The sequence below is a fragment of the Anabrus simplex genome, chromosome 1 (genome assembly GCF_040414725.1).
Source record: "Anabrus simplex isolate iqAnaSimp1 chromosome 1, ASM4041472v1, whole genome shotgun sequence".
Classification (NCBI taxonomy): Eukaryota; Metazoa; Arthropoda; class Insecta; order Orthoptera; family Tettigoniidae; genus Anabrus; species Anabrus simplex.
This window is the reverse complement of record NC_090265.1, coordinates 181,396,349-181,415,189: the sequence shown is the minus strand read 5'-3', so window position 1 is coordinate 181,415,189 and position 18,841 is coordinate 181,396,349. Positions and strand designations below refer to the sequence as shown.

At 42.5% G+C, this 18,841-nt stretch overlaps 1 protein-coding gene across 1 annotated transcript in view; it reads left to right on the top strand.

The window, feature by feature from the left end:
• The window catches only part of LOC136885424 (aminopeptidase Q), a 256,957-nt gene that overhangs the window by 138,422 nt on the left and 99,694 nt on the right, over positions 1–18,841 (top strand). Inside the window, exon 13 of the mRNA XM_067157954.2 lies at positions 15,421–15,710. Coding sequence (XP_067014055.2) covers positions 15,421–15,710 — 290 coding nt within the window. The remainder of the gene's footprint in view (positions 1–15,420; positions 15,711–18,841) is intronic.

Sequence of the window (18,841 nt, the reverse complement as noted above, 5' to 3'; positions counted from 1 at the left end):
ACATATTACTACATTCGGTCATTGACGTACCGGTATATCTTATGAGGAATAAAGGTTGGCCATAAAATTGGAAGGCTTAGATTATGATAATATGTAATGAAAATGACGAAGGATGTACCTGTATTATTCCCCGCGTATTAACAGAATTATTTCCTCCCATGGCAGTACTTGTGTGCCGTGTAACAACTGCACGTTGGGTGCAATATTATGAATAAAAAACCAAACCAGACCCCATGGCGCAACAGCCCCGACGGGCCACGGCCTACCAAGCGACCGCTGCTCAGCCCGAAGGTCTGCAGATTACGAGGTGTCGTGTGGTCAGCACGACAGATCCTCTCGTCTGTTAATCTTGGCTTTCTAGACCGTGCAAAATTATGAATACGGTAATATTATTCTTACAATGCGATGCTTTGGGCGGCTAAGACAGCTGGCAGCGCCTCAGGCGAGGTTCTCCTTCTGTCCTCAACGTTGGGGGGTTTGAATCCACTCCTTGGGAGAGTATTACCCTTGTTGCTCGTATAGAAGACTTTGAGTAAGAAAGGATTGACATCTCATCAATCGTATACACAAATACATGTATAAATATTATGATGCAGCAATGTACTGTCTGATTGCGTGAAATATAGGCTATATGAAACTCAAACGTAACTCGCGATTTCAAGCTGTATCATTTACAATAATTCAGGTCAATCGGTTCAGTAGTTTTCGAGCCCATCTGGAACAAATAAAACAAGACATCATCTTTGGTTTTAAAAATCCTGATCCTACCGGGTATCGAACCCGGGACCCCTGTAACCAAAGGCCAACACGCTTACCATTGAGCCATGCACCCGAGCGAGAAACGTGTCAACAACAACTGCAGGTAAAATATACATTTTTAGTCTTGTAACCATTTAAATATGTAACTATTACGACACGTGAATGGTTTCCTTTTTCTGTCTTTATACGGCCCAAACAACACATTTTAGTAGAGAATTGGTTTATTCGGATGGAGGCATGTGTAACGAATCATCGCACAAACACAAATTTTGACTGTCTCCAATATATAGATATGGGTCGAAATTATATTATGTACAAAATACACGGAAGTTACAGTAGAGAGGACGAACCGGTACTGTCCAGCATAAATACTCTTACATATCCTTCTCAAGTTTGCTGGGTGTTAGTAACAGCAAGGCGCTAGGTTGCGGCGCGCGCAAAAGTTCGAACAGGCTCGAGCTCTGACGTCATCTGTTTGAGCAGCTCGAGCCGGGCTCAAGCACATCACTAGATATAACTGCCTGCCGCTACACGCACGTCTTGGTTGCCAGATTCGGCCAACTTCAGCGGCTAGCGATGTATAGGTCTTAATCGCGGACTTTGAAAGTCAACGAACGAGTTTATTGCGCCGCAGTATGGCAATTCCGCCCATGCATTTTTGTGCACATACCTCACAATTTCATCTTCAACTTCTCTAAAGCGTCCTTGTTGCGGGCCACTGAATGCATTTTTTGTGCAGCACAGTACGCATTTTTAAGCTATCTTTATCTTCACGCTAATTACGAATATGGGCTTTAATTAGGCCTATGCCGTATTTTCTTGCGTTTGCACAATTATTATACATTTCTGAGTATTTAATAGCCATTAACTTAAAATTGGCATCATCACATCGACGAGAACCCGTTGAAAATTTTCCGGCAATACCTGTTCCACGTATCTTTACAATACGACGATCCATCATGAAAATATTCCTGCTGTCTATAAAACTTAATTTTACTAATCGTCAGGTACCGGTACATCATGCGCGTTATAACTCTACTACTGATAGCCATGGCCTTTCTAAGAATTCGAAGGCTCGCATGTTTTGATCCCATTCTGGAGATTTGAGAAACATTTTTGTAGAGGATAATAGAATGTCATTCTCTCTTCACTATTTTCCGAGATCCAGTGACGTTACACATAGGCATTGTACAACCGGTACCCGTGCCTTAACTTAACTTAAACAAGTTATTTCATTCCTCTCCTCGAAAGAGGAGGGGCGGGCCAACAGCTCTACTTAGGAGCTCTTAGGCCGTAGAGCGGGAAAAATAGAAGAGGTAGAAACTTAAAACGTAGGTGTGTGTCGTACACACCGGAAAAGGAAAAAAGTTAAGGAAACTGGCGTAAGGGCACCATCACAACAAGCCGGGACCCAGGGCGAAGCCCCCTAAAGAACCCCGCGCAGGCAAACCCCCGCGAACACAAGAGGGAAAGGAGAGGAGAATTTTATTAAGAGTAACGTATCTCGGGCACGCATTACAGAAAGAGATTGTTACAGTGAATATGTACAATAGTATTTACATTGAGTGTGGTGGGACGGGGAGGGTGGTGGGGGGGAAGGTATAGGGAGAAGGACACGGGTAGGATTGGAGAAGGAGATAATAGAGGTTGGTGGTGATGTTAGTGATGGAAGTGATGGAAGTGGCAAGGAGACGGAGAATTTCCAGGATAGAGAGAGGCGGGAGGTTGGAAGGAGGCGGCGGTTGGGTGGGTGGCGGTGGAGGGAGTGAGCGAGAAAGGCGGGGGTGGGGAGGAGAGCGGACGGTGCGGGGAGGGGAACGAGAAGGCTCCACACGATAGGTTCGCCGGTGAAGATGAACGCCATCAGTAAGCAGGCGGTGGACGTCGTCATTGGTGGGCAGCTGAAGGCGAACCATATACGTCGGGCCTTGAGCGTTGAGGATGCGGAAGACGCGCCGTACCGGAACTCCTGCCTGGTGAAGATCGTGCAAGAGGTCGGTTTCGGCAATAACAGGGTCAACGCCACGAAGAACACAGCTGAAAGACGTAGGTGGTGGAGCAGGCGCAGGATCGCCGGACGCAGTTGCAGAGGCCAGCTGTGCAGTGGTGGCGGTATCCATGAGCTCCGGAGGGGCCAGGGAGGGACTGGGAACGGGGGATGAGGGTGGGGTAGACATGATGGGAGAGGGATGACTGAAGGTAAGAGTGGCAGTGGAAGAAGACGGGGAGAGACGAACAGAAGTAGTGACAATAGTGGTGGTGGTAGTAGACAGTGGAGGTGTGAGAGGGGTGACGGGAGGAGGAGGGGGGAGCCGTTACGGTGAGAGGGAAGTCAGGATCGGAGGCCAATTGTCGCAAAATATGGTCAGGAGTAGGAAGAGCTTGATACGTGCGATCAAAGAGCAGGAGGTCACCACGGACGACGGCATAATAGGCCAGTTGTGGGTCGTGGAAGAAGACCACAACATCTGGTGATGGCTGGCCAGAGGAAGCATCCTGAAGACGTAGAACGACTCGAACAGCGACCCCGGAGTTACAAAGCCAGTGACGGATTGCCTCAGGAGAATATGCAGTGTCCACGTTCTTAACGAGACAGGAAGAGGCCATAGTGGGGAGGCGACAGCCAACGAGGCGTCTGCCCAATTGTGCTTGTTGTGGGCCGGTTGAGATGGCGGAAAGGTGAGCGCCACCCAACCGAAAGAAGACGTGGACAGGCGAAAAGAGAGAGAGTCTGTCTGACGCCCGTGCCTAGCGATGTAGGCCTATGATAAAGAGGCGGTCGTTTATTGTCAACGAGCTTTGTGTGTGCATGCGCGGGGGGGAGGTGAAAGGAAACAGCGTGGTTACTGCAGTAGTTGCCAGTGGTGTTCATTATTATCAGGCCGCGAATGCAAAACGACCCTTGATTTTTCACATGAGATTATGAGAGAAGAAAGGTCGTCTTGGATGCGAAGAAATGCGGTATCACTCCAGAGGCTTCTGTGGCAAACATTTCAGTTTTCTTTTTCAAACGTCATCACCTAACCTAACCGTATATGTATCATGGAAACCTATTTGGAACGTATGTAGAGAAATAATGACCTCGCTAACAACTGACATGGGAATAGCTTTCCGAAATTTAATTAGACGCGAGAAAATATAAACTATCCTCAGAAATCAGTGATAGTACCCTGCCATATCTTGAGGTGTATCACTTTCTTACTTAATTTCAGTATGCGGTATAGGGCCTACTATTAAAATTAAGAGATCGTTTACTTCAGCCTTTATTTTTAACGAGTTAACAACTGCTATCGGCCACGTTATTTACGCATTTATTACGAAAACATCTTATCCTCTTTCATTTTGAATTTTCTTTTGAGAACAGCAGTCGACGGGTATTACTAATCGACTCCGATATCGCCTTCGAATGTTGACAAGAGAGCTCGCAAATGCACATAGCGCGAAAACTATACTGTACCAAATATAGTAGAGACAATACGCGACACTGAGCGAGATATCGAGGGACAGATATTGGAGCTCACTCTAGCGGATAGACCTGAACAGTACTGATTCTTTCATAAGAGCACGTGTATTTTTGTGTGAAGTTTCTGGTGTTATTTATGCGTTTTCTGTCAGAGGACATAATTAAATATTAGCGTGAGTCATTCCTTGATATCTCCTCTCGACATGAGGGGAAAGGTATGTGCTGTGTTTGGCTGCAGTAATTAAGAATTAGAGAAAAATGCGCGGTCGTTCTTCAGGTTCCCTCGTGACAAGAACATGTAAGTAATATTGTGTTTGCATATATATTCTTCCAGCGACAGAGATTTTTATAGTACTTCATAATCTTCTGACCTGCTCGACCCATATTTTAACTGGCATAAAATGTAATACGCATATTTTATTGTATAGTGCAGCAGTTAACCTTCAATATCGATGTGTTGTTGTAGGTGTGATCTGTGGGTTTTGAAATGTCACAGAAGTTATTTGGATAAAGTGTACAAGAAAGAAGGGACGTTACGCTTACTTATATAAGAATTATAAGATCTGTTCAGATCATTTCCAGGCCAGCGACTTTAAAAATCTTCGACTATACAGCCAAGGGCATGTTACATTTTTACTCTAATTGTATGTAAATATTCCTCAAAGCATCACTATCGACAACATTTTCATACTTTTCTTTCTTTAATCCCTCTTCTCAGATTAAAGCCGGAATTTTATAGATTTTCTCTCTGTTAGTAGGCTTCATGTTAAGAGGAAAATTGTCCAGCTTTTAAATGTTAATTCATTGCATCATGTGTGTAAGGAATGTGCCGATATTTTTTGACAAGTGTCTTAATGTAATCATACAATGTTTTTTAAATGAGAAAAAAAGATAAATCCAACCGTAAAAGTTCAGGCAGGAATGCTTAAGCTAAAAAAGTAATGCATAAATGAAAACATCAAGCCATTTCACAGCAGCCCATTTCATATCTTTTTATGTGTCTAATTTCAGTCTTTGAATAATAACCTTTTAAATAATTCTTCATTCATTTATCCAGAATTGCTTTAGCAACTTCGAAGTTAATAACTAAATACCACTTTCTTTCTAGATGTAATTCATTTATCCATTTCCGTATATTCATTTCAATTGATATTTGAATTTAGCGCGATTTGTTCAGGTCAAGACACTAGGAGCGCCACCGTCAAATTGTCTCCCATTTTAGCAAGGCGAAATCCGTAAGTGTCGCGTATTGTCTCTACTGTATTTGACTGTACCGAAGATGATCGATCGCATTTTGTGGCAAACGTTTCAGTTTTATTATTCATATAGTGTCACATATCCTAACTTATCTGTACTGTATTGTACCCAATGCATTTCTTGGACGTGTTCTAAAATGGCGCGTACGGAAGGTAGAGACCACCCGAGACACAGGAATGTATAGCAAGATATCGACGTTTAAGCATATTAGAAGGCCATGACTGATTCGGACCACGATGTTACGAAGGCAATGTGCGACAGAGTAGAATTGACTGAATTGTTTTTTTAAAAAATAAGAAGAATCGAAGGGATTATTAGAAAAACTGACTTGAAAATTTAATCTCGCAAGGACAAAAGGTGATTGATAGTGCTCTGAAGAGTTAACAAGATTGAACAATTTCTAACGCGGATATTAAGCTGAAACGACATTAATATCGAAGAGAAGAGCGTATTGATATATAAAATACAGTGAGGAGGATAAGAACCCAGCGAGTTTTGAAAACTTCGTTCAGATATATATGCTGATCATCTGAAAGCATAAGATCTGGTGATACACAAGAGCAGAAACTGGAACTGCAACTGGAGAAAATAATAGCGGAGATATTACAAATAGAGAAACAATCATTTTCAAAATCAAATAAGCTAACTCCGTATATTTCAAAAAAGACGAGGCGATTTACCTATACGCAGACCTCAAGAATTAACAAATTAATCTACAGAAGAAAGCTAGAATATATAGATATCAACAGAAATTTTAAGATATCAGAAATCCAAAATGAATATGTATTTTTCAGAAATATTCGATATTGTCTACAGTACTTCTGAGGAAACGATGGCTTACTAAACCGGCATGGACCAACCTGGAGAGAGATGTCATCCTGGCAGTTAAGACAACCCGACACGAGAGATGGAAGTCACGCAACCAGAGCCACTTGAGATGAAGGATCCGACCGGTCGTCGAACCATGACCTAAATTCCAGCCATGGAGCAGACGGAGAGAAGCAACTAAGGCCCGAGGTGTCGAATGACGAGCTAAGTGGTAGTAATAAGTAGAATAGTTCTTTATTTAACGTATTCATGGTATGTGCTGTAGAACTAAATAGCCCAAGCATGAAATAATTAAGTGTGCAAATGATATAAGGAAGTGAAGTGCGATATACACTGACTGACAGAGCAAATGCAACACCAAGAAGGAGTGGTCAGAACTTTATGCCAATTGCAGGGTAGACTGACGTCACTGAGGTATGCTCATGATGTGAAATGCGCCGCTGTGCTGCGCACGTAGCGAACGATAAATGGGACACGGCGTTGGCGAATGGCCCACTTCGTACCGTGATTTCTCAGCCGACAGTCATTGTAGAACGTGTTGTCGTGTGCCACAGGACACGTGTATAGCTAAGAATGCCAGGCCGCCGTCAATGGAGGCATTTCCAGCAGACAGACGACTTTACGAGGGGTATGGTGATCGGGCTGAGAAGGGCAGGTTGGTCGCTTCGTCAAATCGCAGCCGATACCCATAGGGATGTGTCCACGGTGCAGCGCCTGTGGCGAAGATGGTTGGCGCAGGGACATGTGGCACGTGCGAGGGGTCCAGGCGCAGCCCGAGTGACGTCAGCACGCGAGGATCGGCGCATCCGCCGCCAAGCGGTGGCAGCCCCGCACGCCACGTCAACCGCCATTCTTCAGCATGTGCAAGACACCCTGGCTGTTCCAATATCGACCAGAACAATTTCCCGTCGATTGGTTGAAGGAGGCCTGCACTCCCGGCGTCCGCTCAGAAGACTACCATTGACTCCACAGCATAGACGTGCACGCCTGGCATGGTGCCGGGCTAGAGCGACTTGGATGAGGGAATGGCGGAACGTCGTGTTCTCCGATGAGTCACGCTTCTGTTCTGTCAGTGATAGTCACCGCAGACGAGTGTGGCGTCGTCGGCGTGGAGAAAGGTCAAATCTGGCAGTAACTGTGGAGCGCCCTACCGCTAGACAACGCGGCATCATGGTTTGGGGCGCTATTGCGTATGATTCCACGTCACCTCTAGTGCGTATTCAAGGCACGTTAAATGCCCACCGCTACGTGCAGCATGTGCTGCGGCCGGTGGCACTCCCGTACCTTCAGGGGCTGCCCAATGCTCTGTTTCAGCAGGATAATGCCCGCCCACACACTGCTTGCATCTCCCAACAGGCTCTACGAGGTGTACAGATGCTTCCGTGGCCAGCGTACTCTCCGGATCTCTCACCAATCGAACACGTGTGGGATCTCATTGGACGCCGTTTGCAAACTCTGCCCAGCCTCGTACAGACGACCAACTGTGGCAAATGGTTGACAGAGAATGGAGAACCATCCCTCAGGACACCATCCGCACTCTTATTGACTCTGTACCTCGACGTGTTTCTGCGTGCATCGCCGCTCGCGGTGGTCCTACATCCTACTGAGTCGATGCCGTGCGCATTGTGTAACCTGCATATCGGTTTGAAATAAACATCAATTATTCATCCGTGCCGTCTCTGTTTTTTCCCCAACTTTCATCCCTTTCGAACCACTCCTCCTTGGTGTTGCATTGTCACTGTCAGTCAGTGTATTTAAGATGCTATTAATATACACTGACAGTGACAATGCAACACCAAGGAGGAGTGGTTCGAAATGGATGAAAGTTGGGGAAAAAACAGAGACGGCACGGATGAATAATTGATGTTTATTTCAAACCGATATGCAGGTTACACAATGCGCACGGCATCGACTCTGTAGGATGTAGGACCACCGCGAGCGGCGATGCACGCAGAAACACGTCGAGGTACAGAGTCAATAAGAGTGCGGATGGTGTCCTGAGGGATGGTTCTCCATTCTCTGTCAACCATTTGCCACAGTTGGTCGTCCGTACGAGGCTGGGGCAGAGTTTGCAAACGGCGTCCAATGAGATCCCACACGTGTTCGATTGGTGAGAGATCCGGAGAGTACGCTGGCCACGGAAGCATCTGTACACCTCGTAGAGCCTGTTGGGAGATGCGAGCAGTGTGTGGGCGGGCATTATCCTGCTGAAACAGAGCATTGGGCAGCCCCTGAAGGTACGGGAGTGCCACCGGCCGCAGCACATGCTGCACATAGCGGTGGGCATTTAACGTGCCTTGAATACGCACTAGAGGTGACGTGGAATCATACGCAATAGCGCCCCAAACCATGATGCTGCTTTGTCTAGCGGTAGGGCTCTCCACAGTTACTGCCGGATTTGACCTTGCTCCACGCCGCCGACGCCACACTCGTCTGCGGTGACTATCACTGACAGAACAGAAGCGTGACTCATCGGAGAACACGACGTTCCGCCATTCCCTCATCCAAGTCGCTCTAGCCCGGCACCATGCCAGGCGTGCACGTCTATGCTGTGGAGTCAATGGTAGTCTTCTGAGTGGACGCCGGGAGTGCAGGCCTCCTTCAACCAATCGACGGGAAATTGTTCTGGTCGATATTGGAACAGCCAGGGTGTCTTGCACATGCTGAAGAATGGCGGTTGACGTGGCGTGCGGGGCTGCCACCGCTTGGCGGCGGATGCGCCGATCCTCGCGTGCTGACGTCACTCGGGCTGCGCCTGGACCCCTCGCACGTGCCACATGTCCCTGCGCCAACCATCTTCGCCACAGGCGCTGCACCGTGGACACATCCCTATGGGTATCGGCTGCGATTTGACGAAGCGACCAACCTGCCCTTCTCAGCCCGATCACCATACCCCTCGTAAAGTCGTCTGTCTGCTGGAAATGCCTCCGTTGACGGCGGCCTGGCATTCTTAGCTATACACGTGTCCTGTGGCACACGACAACACGTTCTACAATGACTGTCGGCTGAGAAATCACGGTACGAAGTGGGCCATTCGCCAACGCCGTGTCCCATTCATCGTTCGCTACGTGCGCAGCACAGCGGCGCATTTCACATCATGAGCATACCTCAGTGACGTCAGTCTACCCTGCAATTGGCATAAAGTTCTGACCACTCCTTCTTGGTGTTGCATTTGCTCTGTCAGTCAGTGTATTAGGTCAATGTGGAATTAAGACGATATCTCATGATATACTGGTTAAGTATTATTGTATAATTTCAATCAATGAGTGAGCATACGATTAAAAAGTGACATAGTAAAACAGCTGATTTCAAAGAGTGCCAGTTAGTTTAAAAGATCTATGAATGATATAGTGCTATCCAAACCTAGATTACGTCATAGTAGGACGCGTATTTGGAAGTGTTTAATTAAAGTCAACATATTCTTTGCTGTATGGTAATGTATGAAGATTAGATACCGTATGTGGGGTTATGTGTCGTATTTACGATAAGTTGAGTATTAAGAAAGGAATTCTGCGTCAAATGAACGTGATGTCTCAATGTATTAGATGATTATTGGAGGTTATATGCACTATATATGAATATTAAGTGAGTTGAATATGAGTTGAAATGAAGGTTATTGAGGATAATATGGAAGTGTTTGTTATGATTTAATTGAAATATTGCGCAGAATGGTAAGTAATGAGACATGTGTGAAATGAATAATATGCGATATATGGATGGAAACAAAGCAATTACTGAAAGGAAACATACCCCAGGGAAAACTTATAGCAAGGTATGGATGGTTAAGTTATATGTATTTACCTGAGTATTGAGAATGATTTGGCAGTAGTAATAACTGGTAATGGTTAGATTTATATGTGTTGTGTCGTATTCTCCATGAATATAGACCGTGTAAAAGATTAGATTATTATATAACCAGAGTGATAATATAATACTGAGATATCATACTGCAGGTACTTGTACACATGTTTATATGATAGAAACTTATCGGCTATGTGCACATTGAACTGTGTTACGTTAAATAAGGAATTATGTAGCTAGAGTAGGGAAATTATATGATATATATATGAAATATCGTTTATATTTTTCTTAAATTGAAACACTCTAAAAGTGAGTAATAAGCTAGGAGCCGTAATTTGAATGGCAGTAGGACCAAGTAACTTAGCACGTCAGTCGATTTCTTGTTTTCTTTATTTTATCCGATACCAACGAATTCAGATCACTATTATCAGAACTCAGATAATACAGACTATGCAGATTGTTTTTAATTTAGGTCATTTTTATTATAATTCAGGTCATTATTATTATAATACGATTACTGTTATCGTTGTGATTATTATGACAGTGAATTTTTGACGTCGTAAATGATATAACTACTTGGTAAAACCATGAACTTTGACAATAATCAGATAATTAAGCTATATTTGTGTACGCAAGTGGCACGGTTTAATGTTTGCATGGAAGATTTAGAAAAAATTGATTTCACTTCAGAAATATCCAGTTCAAAATGTTGTGATAAGCAAACATAAGCTAAATATAAGCCACCGCTGACTTAAAGAATTAATTCACGTATGAGAATCTTTGTTTTTGAGATATTAATTGGAATTTCATGAACAGATGTAGGTACTTTACCATCTCTTTCGCGATTTTATTAATTTAATAAATAAGCTTCTTAATTATTTTTTTTAATTCAGCGAGTTATTATTTTTTTTTTGCTAGTTGTTTTACGTCGCACCGACCGTTGCCTACGCTATAATAGAAGGCCTGGACAAGCCGACACATTTCTGGGCGAACGATGTAGTTCAGGCAATGGCCGCTTGGATCACGTTTATGTTCTATTGTTCTCATGGCCAATCAATCAATCAATCAATACTGATCTGCATTTAGGGCAGTCGCCCAGGTGGCAGATTCCCTATCTGTTGCTTTCCTAGCCTTTTCCTAAATGATATCAAAGAAATTGGAAATTTATTGAACGTCTCCCTTGGTAAGTTATTCCAATCTCTAACTCCTCTTCCTATAAATGAATATTTGCCCCAGTTTGTCCTCTTGAATTCCAACTTTATCTTCATATTGTGATCTTTCCTACTTTTATAAACGCCATTCAAACTTATTCGTCTACTAATGTCATTCCACGCCAACTCTCCGCTGACAGCTCGGAACATACCACTTAATCGAGCAGCTCTTCTTCTTTCTCTCAATTCTTCCCAACCCAAACATTGCAACATTTTTGTAACGCTACTCTTTTGTCGGAAATCACCCAGAACAAATCGAGCTGCTTTTCTTTGGATTTTTTCCAGTTCTTGAATCAGGTAATCCTGGTATTCATACAATAACGCGAAATAATGCATTTTTATTATCATTATGTCCCGTGTGAATGAGATATAAATATACAAAACAACTTAGAACACATTACACTTCATGGAGTTCTTTCATTTTGCACTTGTTTATCACAAAGGAGTAAAGAATAGGGAAATAGGCCTAAATAGAAGTACTGACCCGATTTTTCCCTAATTCTATAATTTCAACACTTTTCTGCTCAGAGGCTTGCTCTTGAATTTGTTTAATAAATCACAGTCATTAGTCACTTTCTTTGCGTCATTATCAAGAACAGGCCTGAGAAATGTAAGTATAACGTATGTGATGTGTGCTTGATCACAGTCGCGGCACTGAAACGTCTTTTTAAACTTTGGAGCGGTAAGGAATTTCAGCTTTCGGACAAGTTTACATTTTCCGAGATATCCTAACGCCCGCGTTGTAAATATTAATACATTTTTAATAAGATGAATTTGCAATGGCACTTTGTCGGGGAGGCAGAATTCCCCTCACAGTACTTACACCGTAATCTGATTCGACAAAGTGCAAGCTACATGTTCTGGAGTTATCATTAGGAGCCGGAAGAGATACTTTTCTGCTGCCCTGGCCAGAAATAGCAGGCCTCCATTTCTCCCGTAAACTCGGATCTTTAGAAAAAAGATGAAAATTTATATTTGTGTATATTTCTTCGCTGTGTCAGATGTGCAGTTAGGCACGCAAAATTAACCATCATAATAATGTTAATAATAAATAATGTTATTGGCTTTACGTCCCACTAACTACTTTTTCGGTTTTCGGAGACGCCGAGGTGCCGGAATTTTGTCCCGCAGGAGTTCTTTTTACGTGCCAGTAAATCTACCGGCAGGAGGCTGACGTATTTGAGCACCTTCAAATACCACCGGATTGAGCCAGGATCGAACCTGCCAAGTTGGGGTCGGAAGGCCAGCGCCTCAACCGTCTGACTCACTCAACCCCGGCAATAAACCATCTTAACCTACAGAATGGAAAGAGAAACTTAACGGTAATTGGCCCCAGGGGCTCTGAAATTTTGAACGTGTGTTGGCAACCATGGGGCCCTTAACTGAGTCCTGGCATTTCTTCCACTTACTTGTGCCAGGCTCCTGACTTTCATATATCCTATCCGACCTTCCTTGGTCAACTCTAGTTCTTTGCCAACCCCTACGCTATTAGGTTTCCGAGGGCTAGGGAGTCTTTTATTTTCACGCCCTTCGTGGCCCTTGTCTTCCTTTGGCCGATACTTTCATTTTTCGAAGTGTCTGACCCCTTCCAGTTTTTCTCTCTGATTAGTGTTATATAGAGGATGGTTGCCTAGTTCTACTTCCTCTTAAAACAATAATCACCACCACCACCTTGACGATAATTTGGAAGCACATAACTAAACAAATGTTACTGTAAATGCATCTCAGCAACCATCCATATATTGCAAATCGTGAGACCAAATAAATTAAAAACGACAAAACTCTTCATATTTCACGTTAGATAAGGCCTTACCGTATAAAATAAAGTTTAATATATTATTTCTTCTTATAAAACATGTTGCAGTAACACACATCATCATAGAATTCACGCCAAACAATAGAACATAAACGCGAACCTAGCGGTGGAAAAGAGGAAAACTGTTAACCCGCTTTTAATGCAAGAAATTGGCTTTCTGTCCAGGCCTTCTAGTATCTAGTAGGCTTTGCACCGACACAGATAGGTCTTACGGCGACGATGGGACAGGAATGGGTTAGGAGTGGGAAGGAAGCGACCGTGGCCTTAATTAAGGTACAGCCCCAGCATTTGCCTGGTGTGAAAATGGGAAACCACGGAAAACCATTTTCAGGGCTGCCGACAGTGGGGTTCGAACCTACTATCTCCCGAATACTGGATACTGGCCGCACTTAAGCGACTGCAGCTATCGAGCTCGGTCAGTGAGTTGTTATTCGTAGTATTAGATTATAGTCATATTTAGCATGTAAGATATTTTCTGAGCGGATTTGCGTTGGAAGTCGTTGATCGAAATTTGTATTTGCGGACTTTGCGATTTGGTGATGACATACGAATTTCAGAACTGCATTTGGAACTAGTATCTTTCTCTGAACTTACGTAAAATTGAACTTATAGAAAAATTAAACATTTTTCTTAAAATATGGATACCCTGAGACGAAATCTGACTAGCTGGAGAAATAACTGTAGTTCACCTTAACCCGTAGGGTGCAGTATGTATGATGAAATCATACTTCAAGCGGAAGTAGAGAAATTATATCCTTCTCTCTATAACTTTACATGATAGGCCTAATAGCCTTTCCGTAATTTAACGGACGCGAGAAAATATAAACGAACCTTGTAATCAATGACGCACTCTGCCATATCTTGAGGTGTAGGCCTATCTCATTCTTACTTAATTGCGGTATTTAGCATTAAAAGCGATCGTTTATTCAGCGTTTATCTTTAACGAGTTAACAACGGCTATCGGACACGTTATTTACGCATTTATTATGAAAATATGTTCTCCCCTTTCATTTTCCTCGCGGAAGAGCAGTCGATGGGTATTACTAATCGACTCCACCTGCCTCTGTGGATCAGTGGTAGAGTGTCGGCCTCTGGATCCCAAGATAACGGGTTCAAACCCGGCAGAGGTAGTCGGATTTTTGAAGGGCGGAAAAAAGTCCATTCGACACTCCATGTCGTACGATGTCGACATGTAAAAGATCTCTGGTGACACATTTCGTTTTTACCCAACAAAATTCATTAAAATCTCAGCCACAGACGCCCAAGAGAGATCCGGTTTACTCTGCCATCTAGTGGGCCTAGAGTAAAACGGAACGTCGAAATTGACGAGCAGACAGCCAGATGGCATCAAATTGCAATGTCTGCACACGGTAGCTGAGGCCATACGATTATTATTATTATTATTATTATTATTATTATTATTATTACTAATCGACTCCGACATTGCCTTCGAAGCTTGCAGGTGGACATAGCGAGAAAACGATACGGTACCGAAGATGATCGATCGCATGCAGGATAATGACTGGGTGCATAAATATCGGCAACGGAAAAAATCGAGCGCGCATAATCGCTCGTAATAACGGATGCGTCAGTGATAGGGTTCTCGCTATAATCGAAGGATAATACACAGTTTAATGTAGGAATTTAGAAGGGAGGGACAAAATTTATCGTTATAGCGGGGTTCTCGTTATGTGCAGTCGCTATAGCGGACTTCTACTGTAAAATATTTTATCTCTACACTCCAGATCATACAGAAGATATTACTAAAACACAAGATTTACAAATAAAATATCCTACAAACTCTTTCCAGTTCCAATATATTCTACACCTGTGACAGAATGAGAAGTCATATTTCACCTAGCCACACACTCAGATGATTACAATGGGATTTGTTGAGTCTGGTAACAGACAGAACAAAGAATTATTAAGAAAAACCCACTTCTTCTTCAGCACCCTTTTGATGAAACTAGTCCTCTATTGAGGCATTTACTTTCTGGGAATGAAAATTAATAAGAGTAGCACACCTACAAATTATGCATTTCCAGCAGTTATGTCATCAGGTTAAGTAATTTAGTTTAGTTTGAGATTACTGTAGCAACATTTTAGCCTTAAGAGCAGATTACAATATACCATACTTTTGCACAAAAATAAATATGAGTACATTTACATAACTAACCAATCTTATTCTTCTGTTGAGGGTTAACGCAGGAGAAAAAGTTATGAGAAACTGTGTGATTTGAGAAATTTGAGAATTTAGTAATTCTGTAATATCAATTATTTTACAGGCCTGTACTGGGTGAACTATGACCAAAAGAACTGGAATCTATTGAGTGAATATTTATTAAAATCAGCTACTGACAAAAGTTTGACCCCAATTCCTGAAATAGCACGTTCCAAACTACTATATGATGCTACAGTGCTAGCTATTGCAGGGGAGTTAGACTTCTCTACAGCTCTGAATGTGACACTCTTTATGAAATATGAAAGGAACTTTAATCCTTGGTATATCTTGGCTGAAATTACTCAAAAGATAACCCGTGTACTGCATGATACACCAGTATTTGATAAATTCATGGTAAGTTGAAACTGCATGATATTTTTTAGTTCATTAGATTGTAGTATAGTACACACTGTTACAGGTAACTGATCCGCCATTGAAGATAAGGTTCCTAACTCTATTTTGTTTCTCAAATCGTATTTGTCATATCAGTTCCTAATTAACAATTGACATTTTAAAGACTTTTGTTTTACCATTTTCTATCATCATTACTGTTAGAATTTAGCATTTTGTAATGTTTTATGATGGAAGCAATGTTTTCAAATGGAGAATTGGATGTTAAAATATCAACGTATCAACTGCTGGATTTTTAGATTTTCCAGTTTAAATTCAAGAAAATAAATAAATGAACATATGAAACTGATGTGAAAGTGTGAACATTAACATTAACATTTCGCGCTGCTCCAGAACTCCCAAGGTTCTTCTACAGTAGCCGGCCCCAAGGGACTCACACACACAACGTCAGGGAAACAGGAACGAGTCCTTGGCTCCAACGGACAGATACTCTATCAGACTGACACCTCAGCCCAGGCTCTCACTGACTGCACTCTTCGCTAACTCATACCAGCTTAACTACAGCAACTAACTCTCACTAACTCCACTCCATAGGACGCGCCTGACTTAAATACCTGGGCCCACGCCATCTGGATGCTTCCAGAAGGGACACACATCCAGAGTTTCCCCAAAGGCGAATACTCTCTGCGCACCGTCCAGATTCTTCCATAATGCACGAGGCCTCCAATACGTGAGCAGGATGATCCAGATACCAGCGACGGGGGCGGCTGTCCAATCCACAAGCGGCTCTCCTCCACGTGGTGACAGGAGTAGGGAGAGGGTGGGCCTTCCTTCTTGACGAGCGTGCGGTTGTAATTTGCTAGCTTGCGCTGCTTGTACATTGGCATGGCGGACACAGTGACTGAATTTGCCACAATAATATGTGAACTTAATGTCATTTGAAGTACTCTCTGAAAGTTTAATAAACAGCGCTTTCTTTTAGTCTCTTTTGCCTGCCTGTGACAATTAAATTGCACTCCTTGAAATATCTTTCTTCATCCATGCTTTTGGCAGGTGACCAGGTTGAAGTATAATAGAGACAGTACACACAGTCATCATGGATAGTTTCTTCTTATACATGAGAATGTCTCATAAAATTTAATTTTGCTCAGACTGATACAGTTTGTATTGTGTACACATTATTGTAGTTTATTGTGCATTAAAAACACAATTATAAATTTAATTCTTCAAACACTTAGTTTTACAGCACTTGGCCTCATTTTGCATTTAACATTTTTGCAAAAATCTGCCATCTGTAATAATACCTCACCCACCGGTTGAAATCTTCAGAAATGCTCCATAATCCTCCGAAACCAAACCCCATGGTGCAACAGCCCCGAAAGTCTCCGAGCGACTGGTGCAGATTACAAGGTGTCATGTGGTCGACACGATGAATCCTCTCGGCCATTATTCTTGGCTTTCTAGCCCGGGGCCACCATCTTACCATCAGATGGCTCCTCAATTGTAATCACATAGGCTGAGTAGACCTTGATCCAGTCCTCAGATCCGGGTAAAATTCCCTGACTAGCATCTGAGAGAACCACACAGCATCCACAATAGTTTACATTCACAAAATATTAGCTGCTTTTGGAAAATGTAAACAGATGGAAAGTGAACCTTTGAGTGGTGAGAAAAACATCTGTCTTTGAATGGGAAGGTGTCCATAGGAGATGGGCATTACTTTCACAAAGTGATCATCATCAGAGTTAACACTGATTAAAGTAGCCTTTTAACTTGAACTATTGAGCAGCCACAAAGTTCTACTGGATTGTGAGATAAGTTGTATCGAACAAAGATGTGCTTATGAAATGCGAGGAGGTTCTCTACAAGACATATTTGGCACAGATACTGATATATATTTCAGCAGCCTGTACTTGACAGGGGAAAGCTAGAGTAGGATCCAAACAACTGAAATGAGGTTCCTGAGGAGCATCACAGGAGAAATCAGACAAGGCTGAGTATTTAGTGAAGTGACAAGACAGAGAGTTGCTATCAGGAGATTGGAGGGTAGCACAGATTCAGAGAAGCAAAGTGGTTTGTGCACATGATACATATACAGGAAGAAAGATTATCTGAGCAGGCATACAAGGAAATGGTGACAGGGAAGAAGGCTAGAGACAGGCTCAGAACCTGGTGGAAAGTTACAGTGAGAAAATGCATTAAGGGCAGGGGCATCAATATTGACAGTGTGTTATACAAGAGACGGTGGAAGGACAGAATGAAGCAGAGGGTATTAGTACACTGTCCTATCCAGAGAGAATCTGGAAGGGAGAATGGATAGTGATGATGATGATGATGATGATGACGATGATAAGCAGCAGCAAATGAATGAGTAACTGCACTAATACTAAAAGTTCACTTTTTCAAAATCAAAAGTGAACTCCCTTGGTGTGATAATGGATAAACCATAGAGGATAACACTATGTGCAACCACTTTTGAGTCATACTTTACACTATACAAAATAAATCATCGTAAGAGGTTTGCCAGTTACATCCGATAGTGACAAAATCATGGGAAGAATTAGGGAAAAGATTAAGGTGTAGCTTCAAGAAGACCAGTTTGGTTTCAGAGATGGAAAATCAATAGTTGAGTCTATTTTTATTATGATTCAAAATATAGTCAAGTATATGAGAAGGATATGGTAATGACATTGATAAATGTAGGTACAACCTATATTGATATCCATAGTACAAAATATTGGGAAGGTCTACTGCTTTTATTTATTTAGCCATATGGCTTTACAGATGCAATTCATTCGTACATGATTTTGGAAAGCAAACTCTATGTTTATGTTCAGGTTGTTTATGTACGGTAACTAATTGTCTCTGGAAACGTATGAGCAAAATTAATGATGTCACCACTGTATTTCCTTTTTGGACACTCAGTGATATGTTGGATGGTCTGCTTAGGGCCACCACAATCACAGTTAGGTTTAGAAATTATTTTCTGTTTGTAGTGGAAATCTGCACAGTTACCATGGCCCAATCGTATCCTATTAAGAGTAGACCAGGTTTTACGAAGAAGCTCAAATCCAGGTGGCATCAACAAACCAATTTTTCTATTACAGAACTATTTCAAATTGTTTTACTTGAGT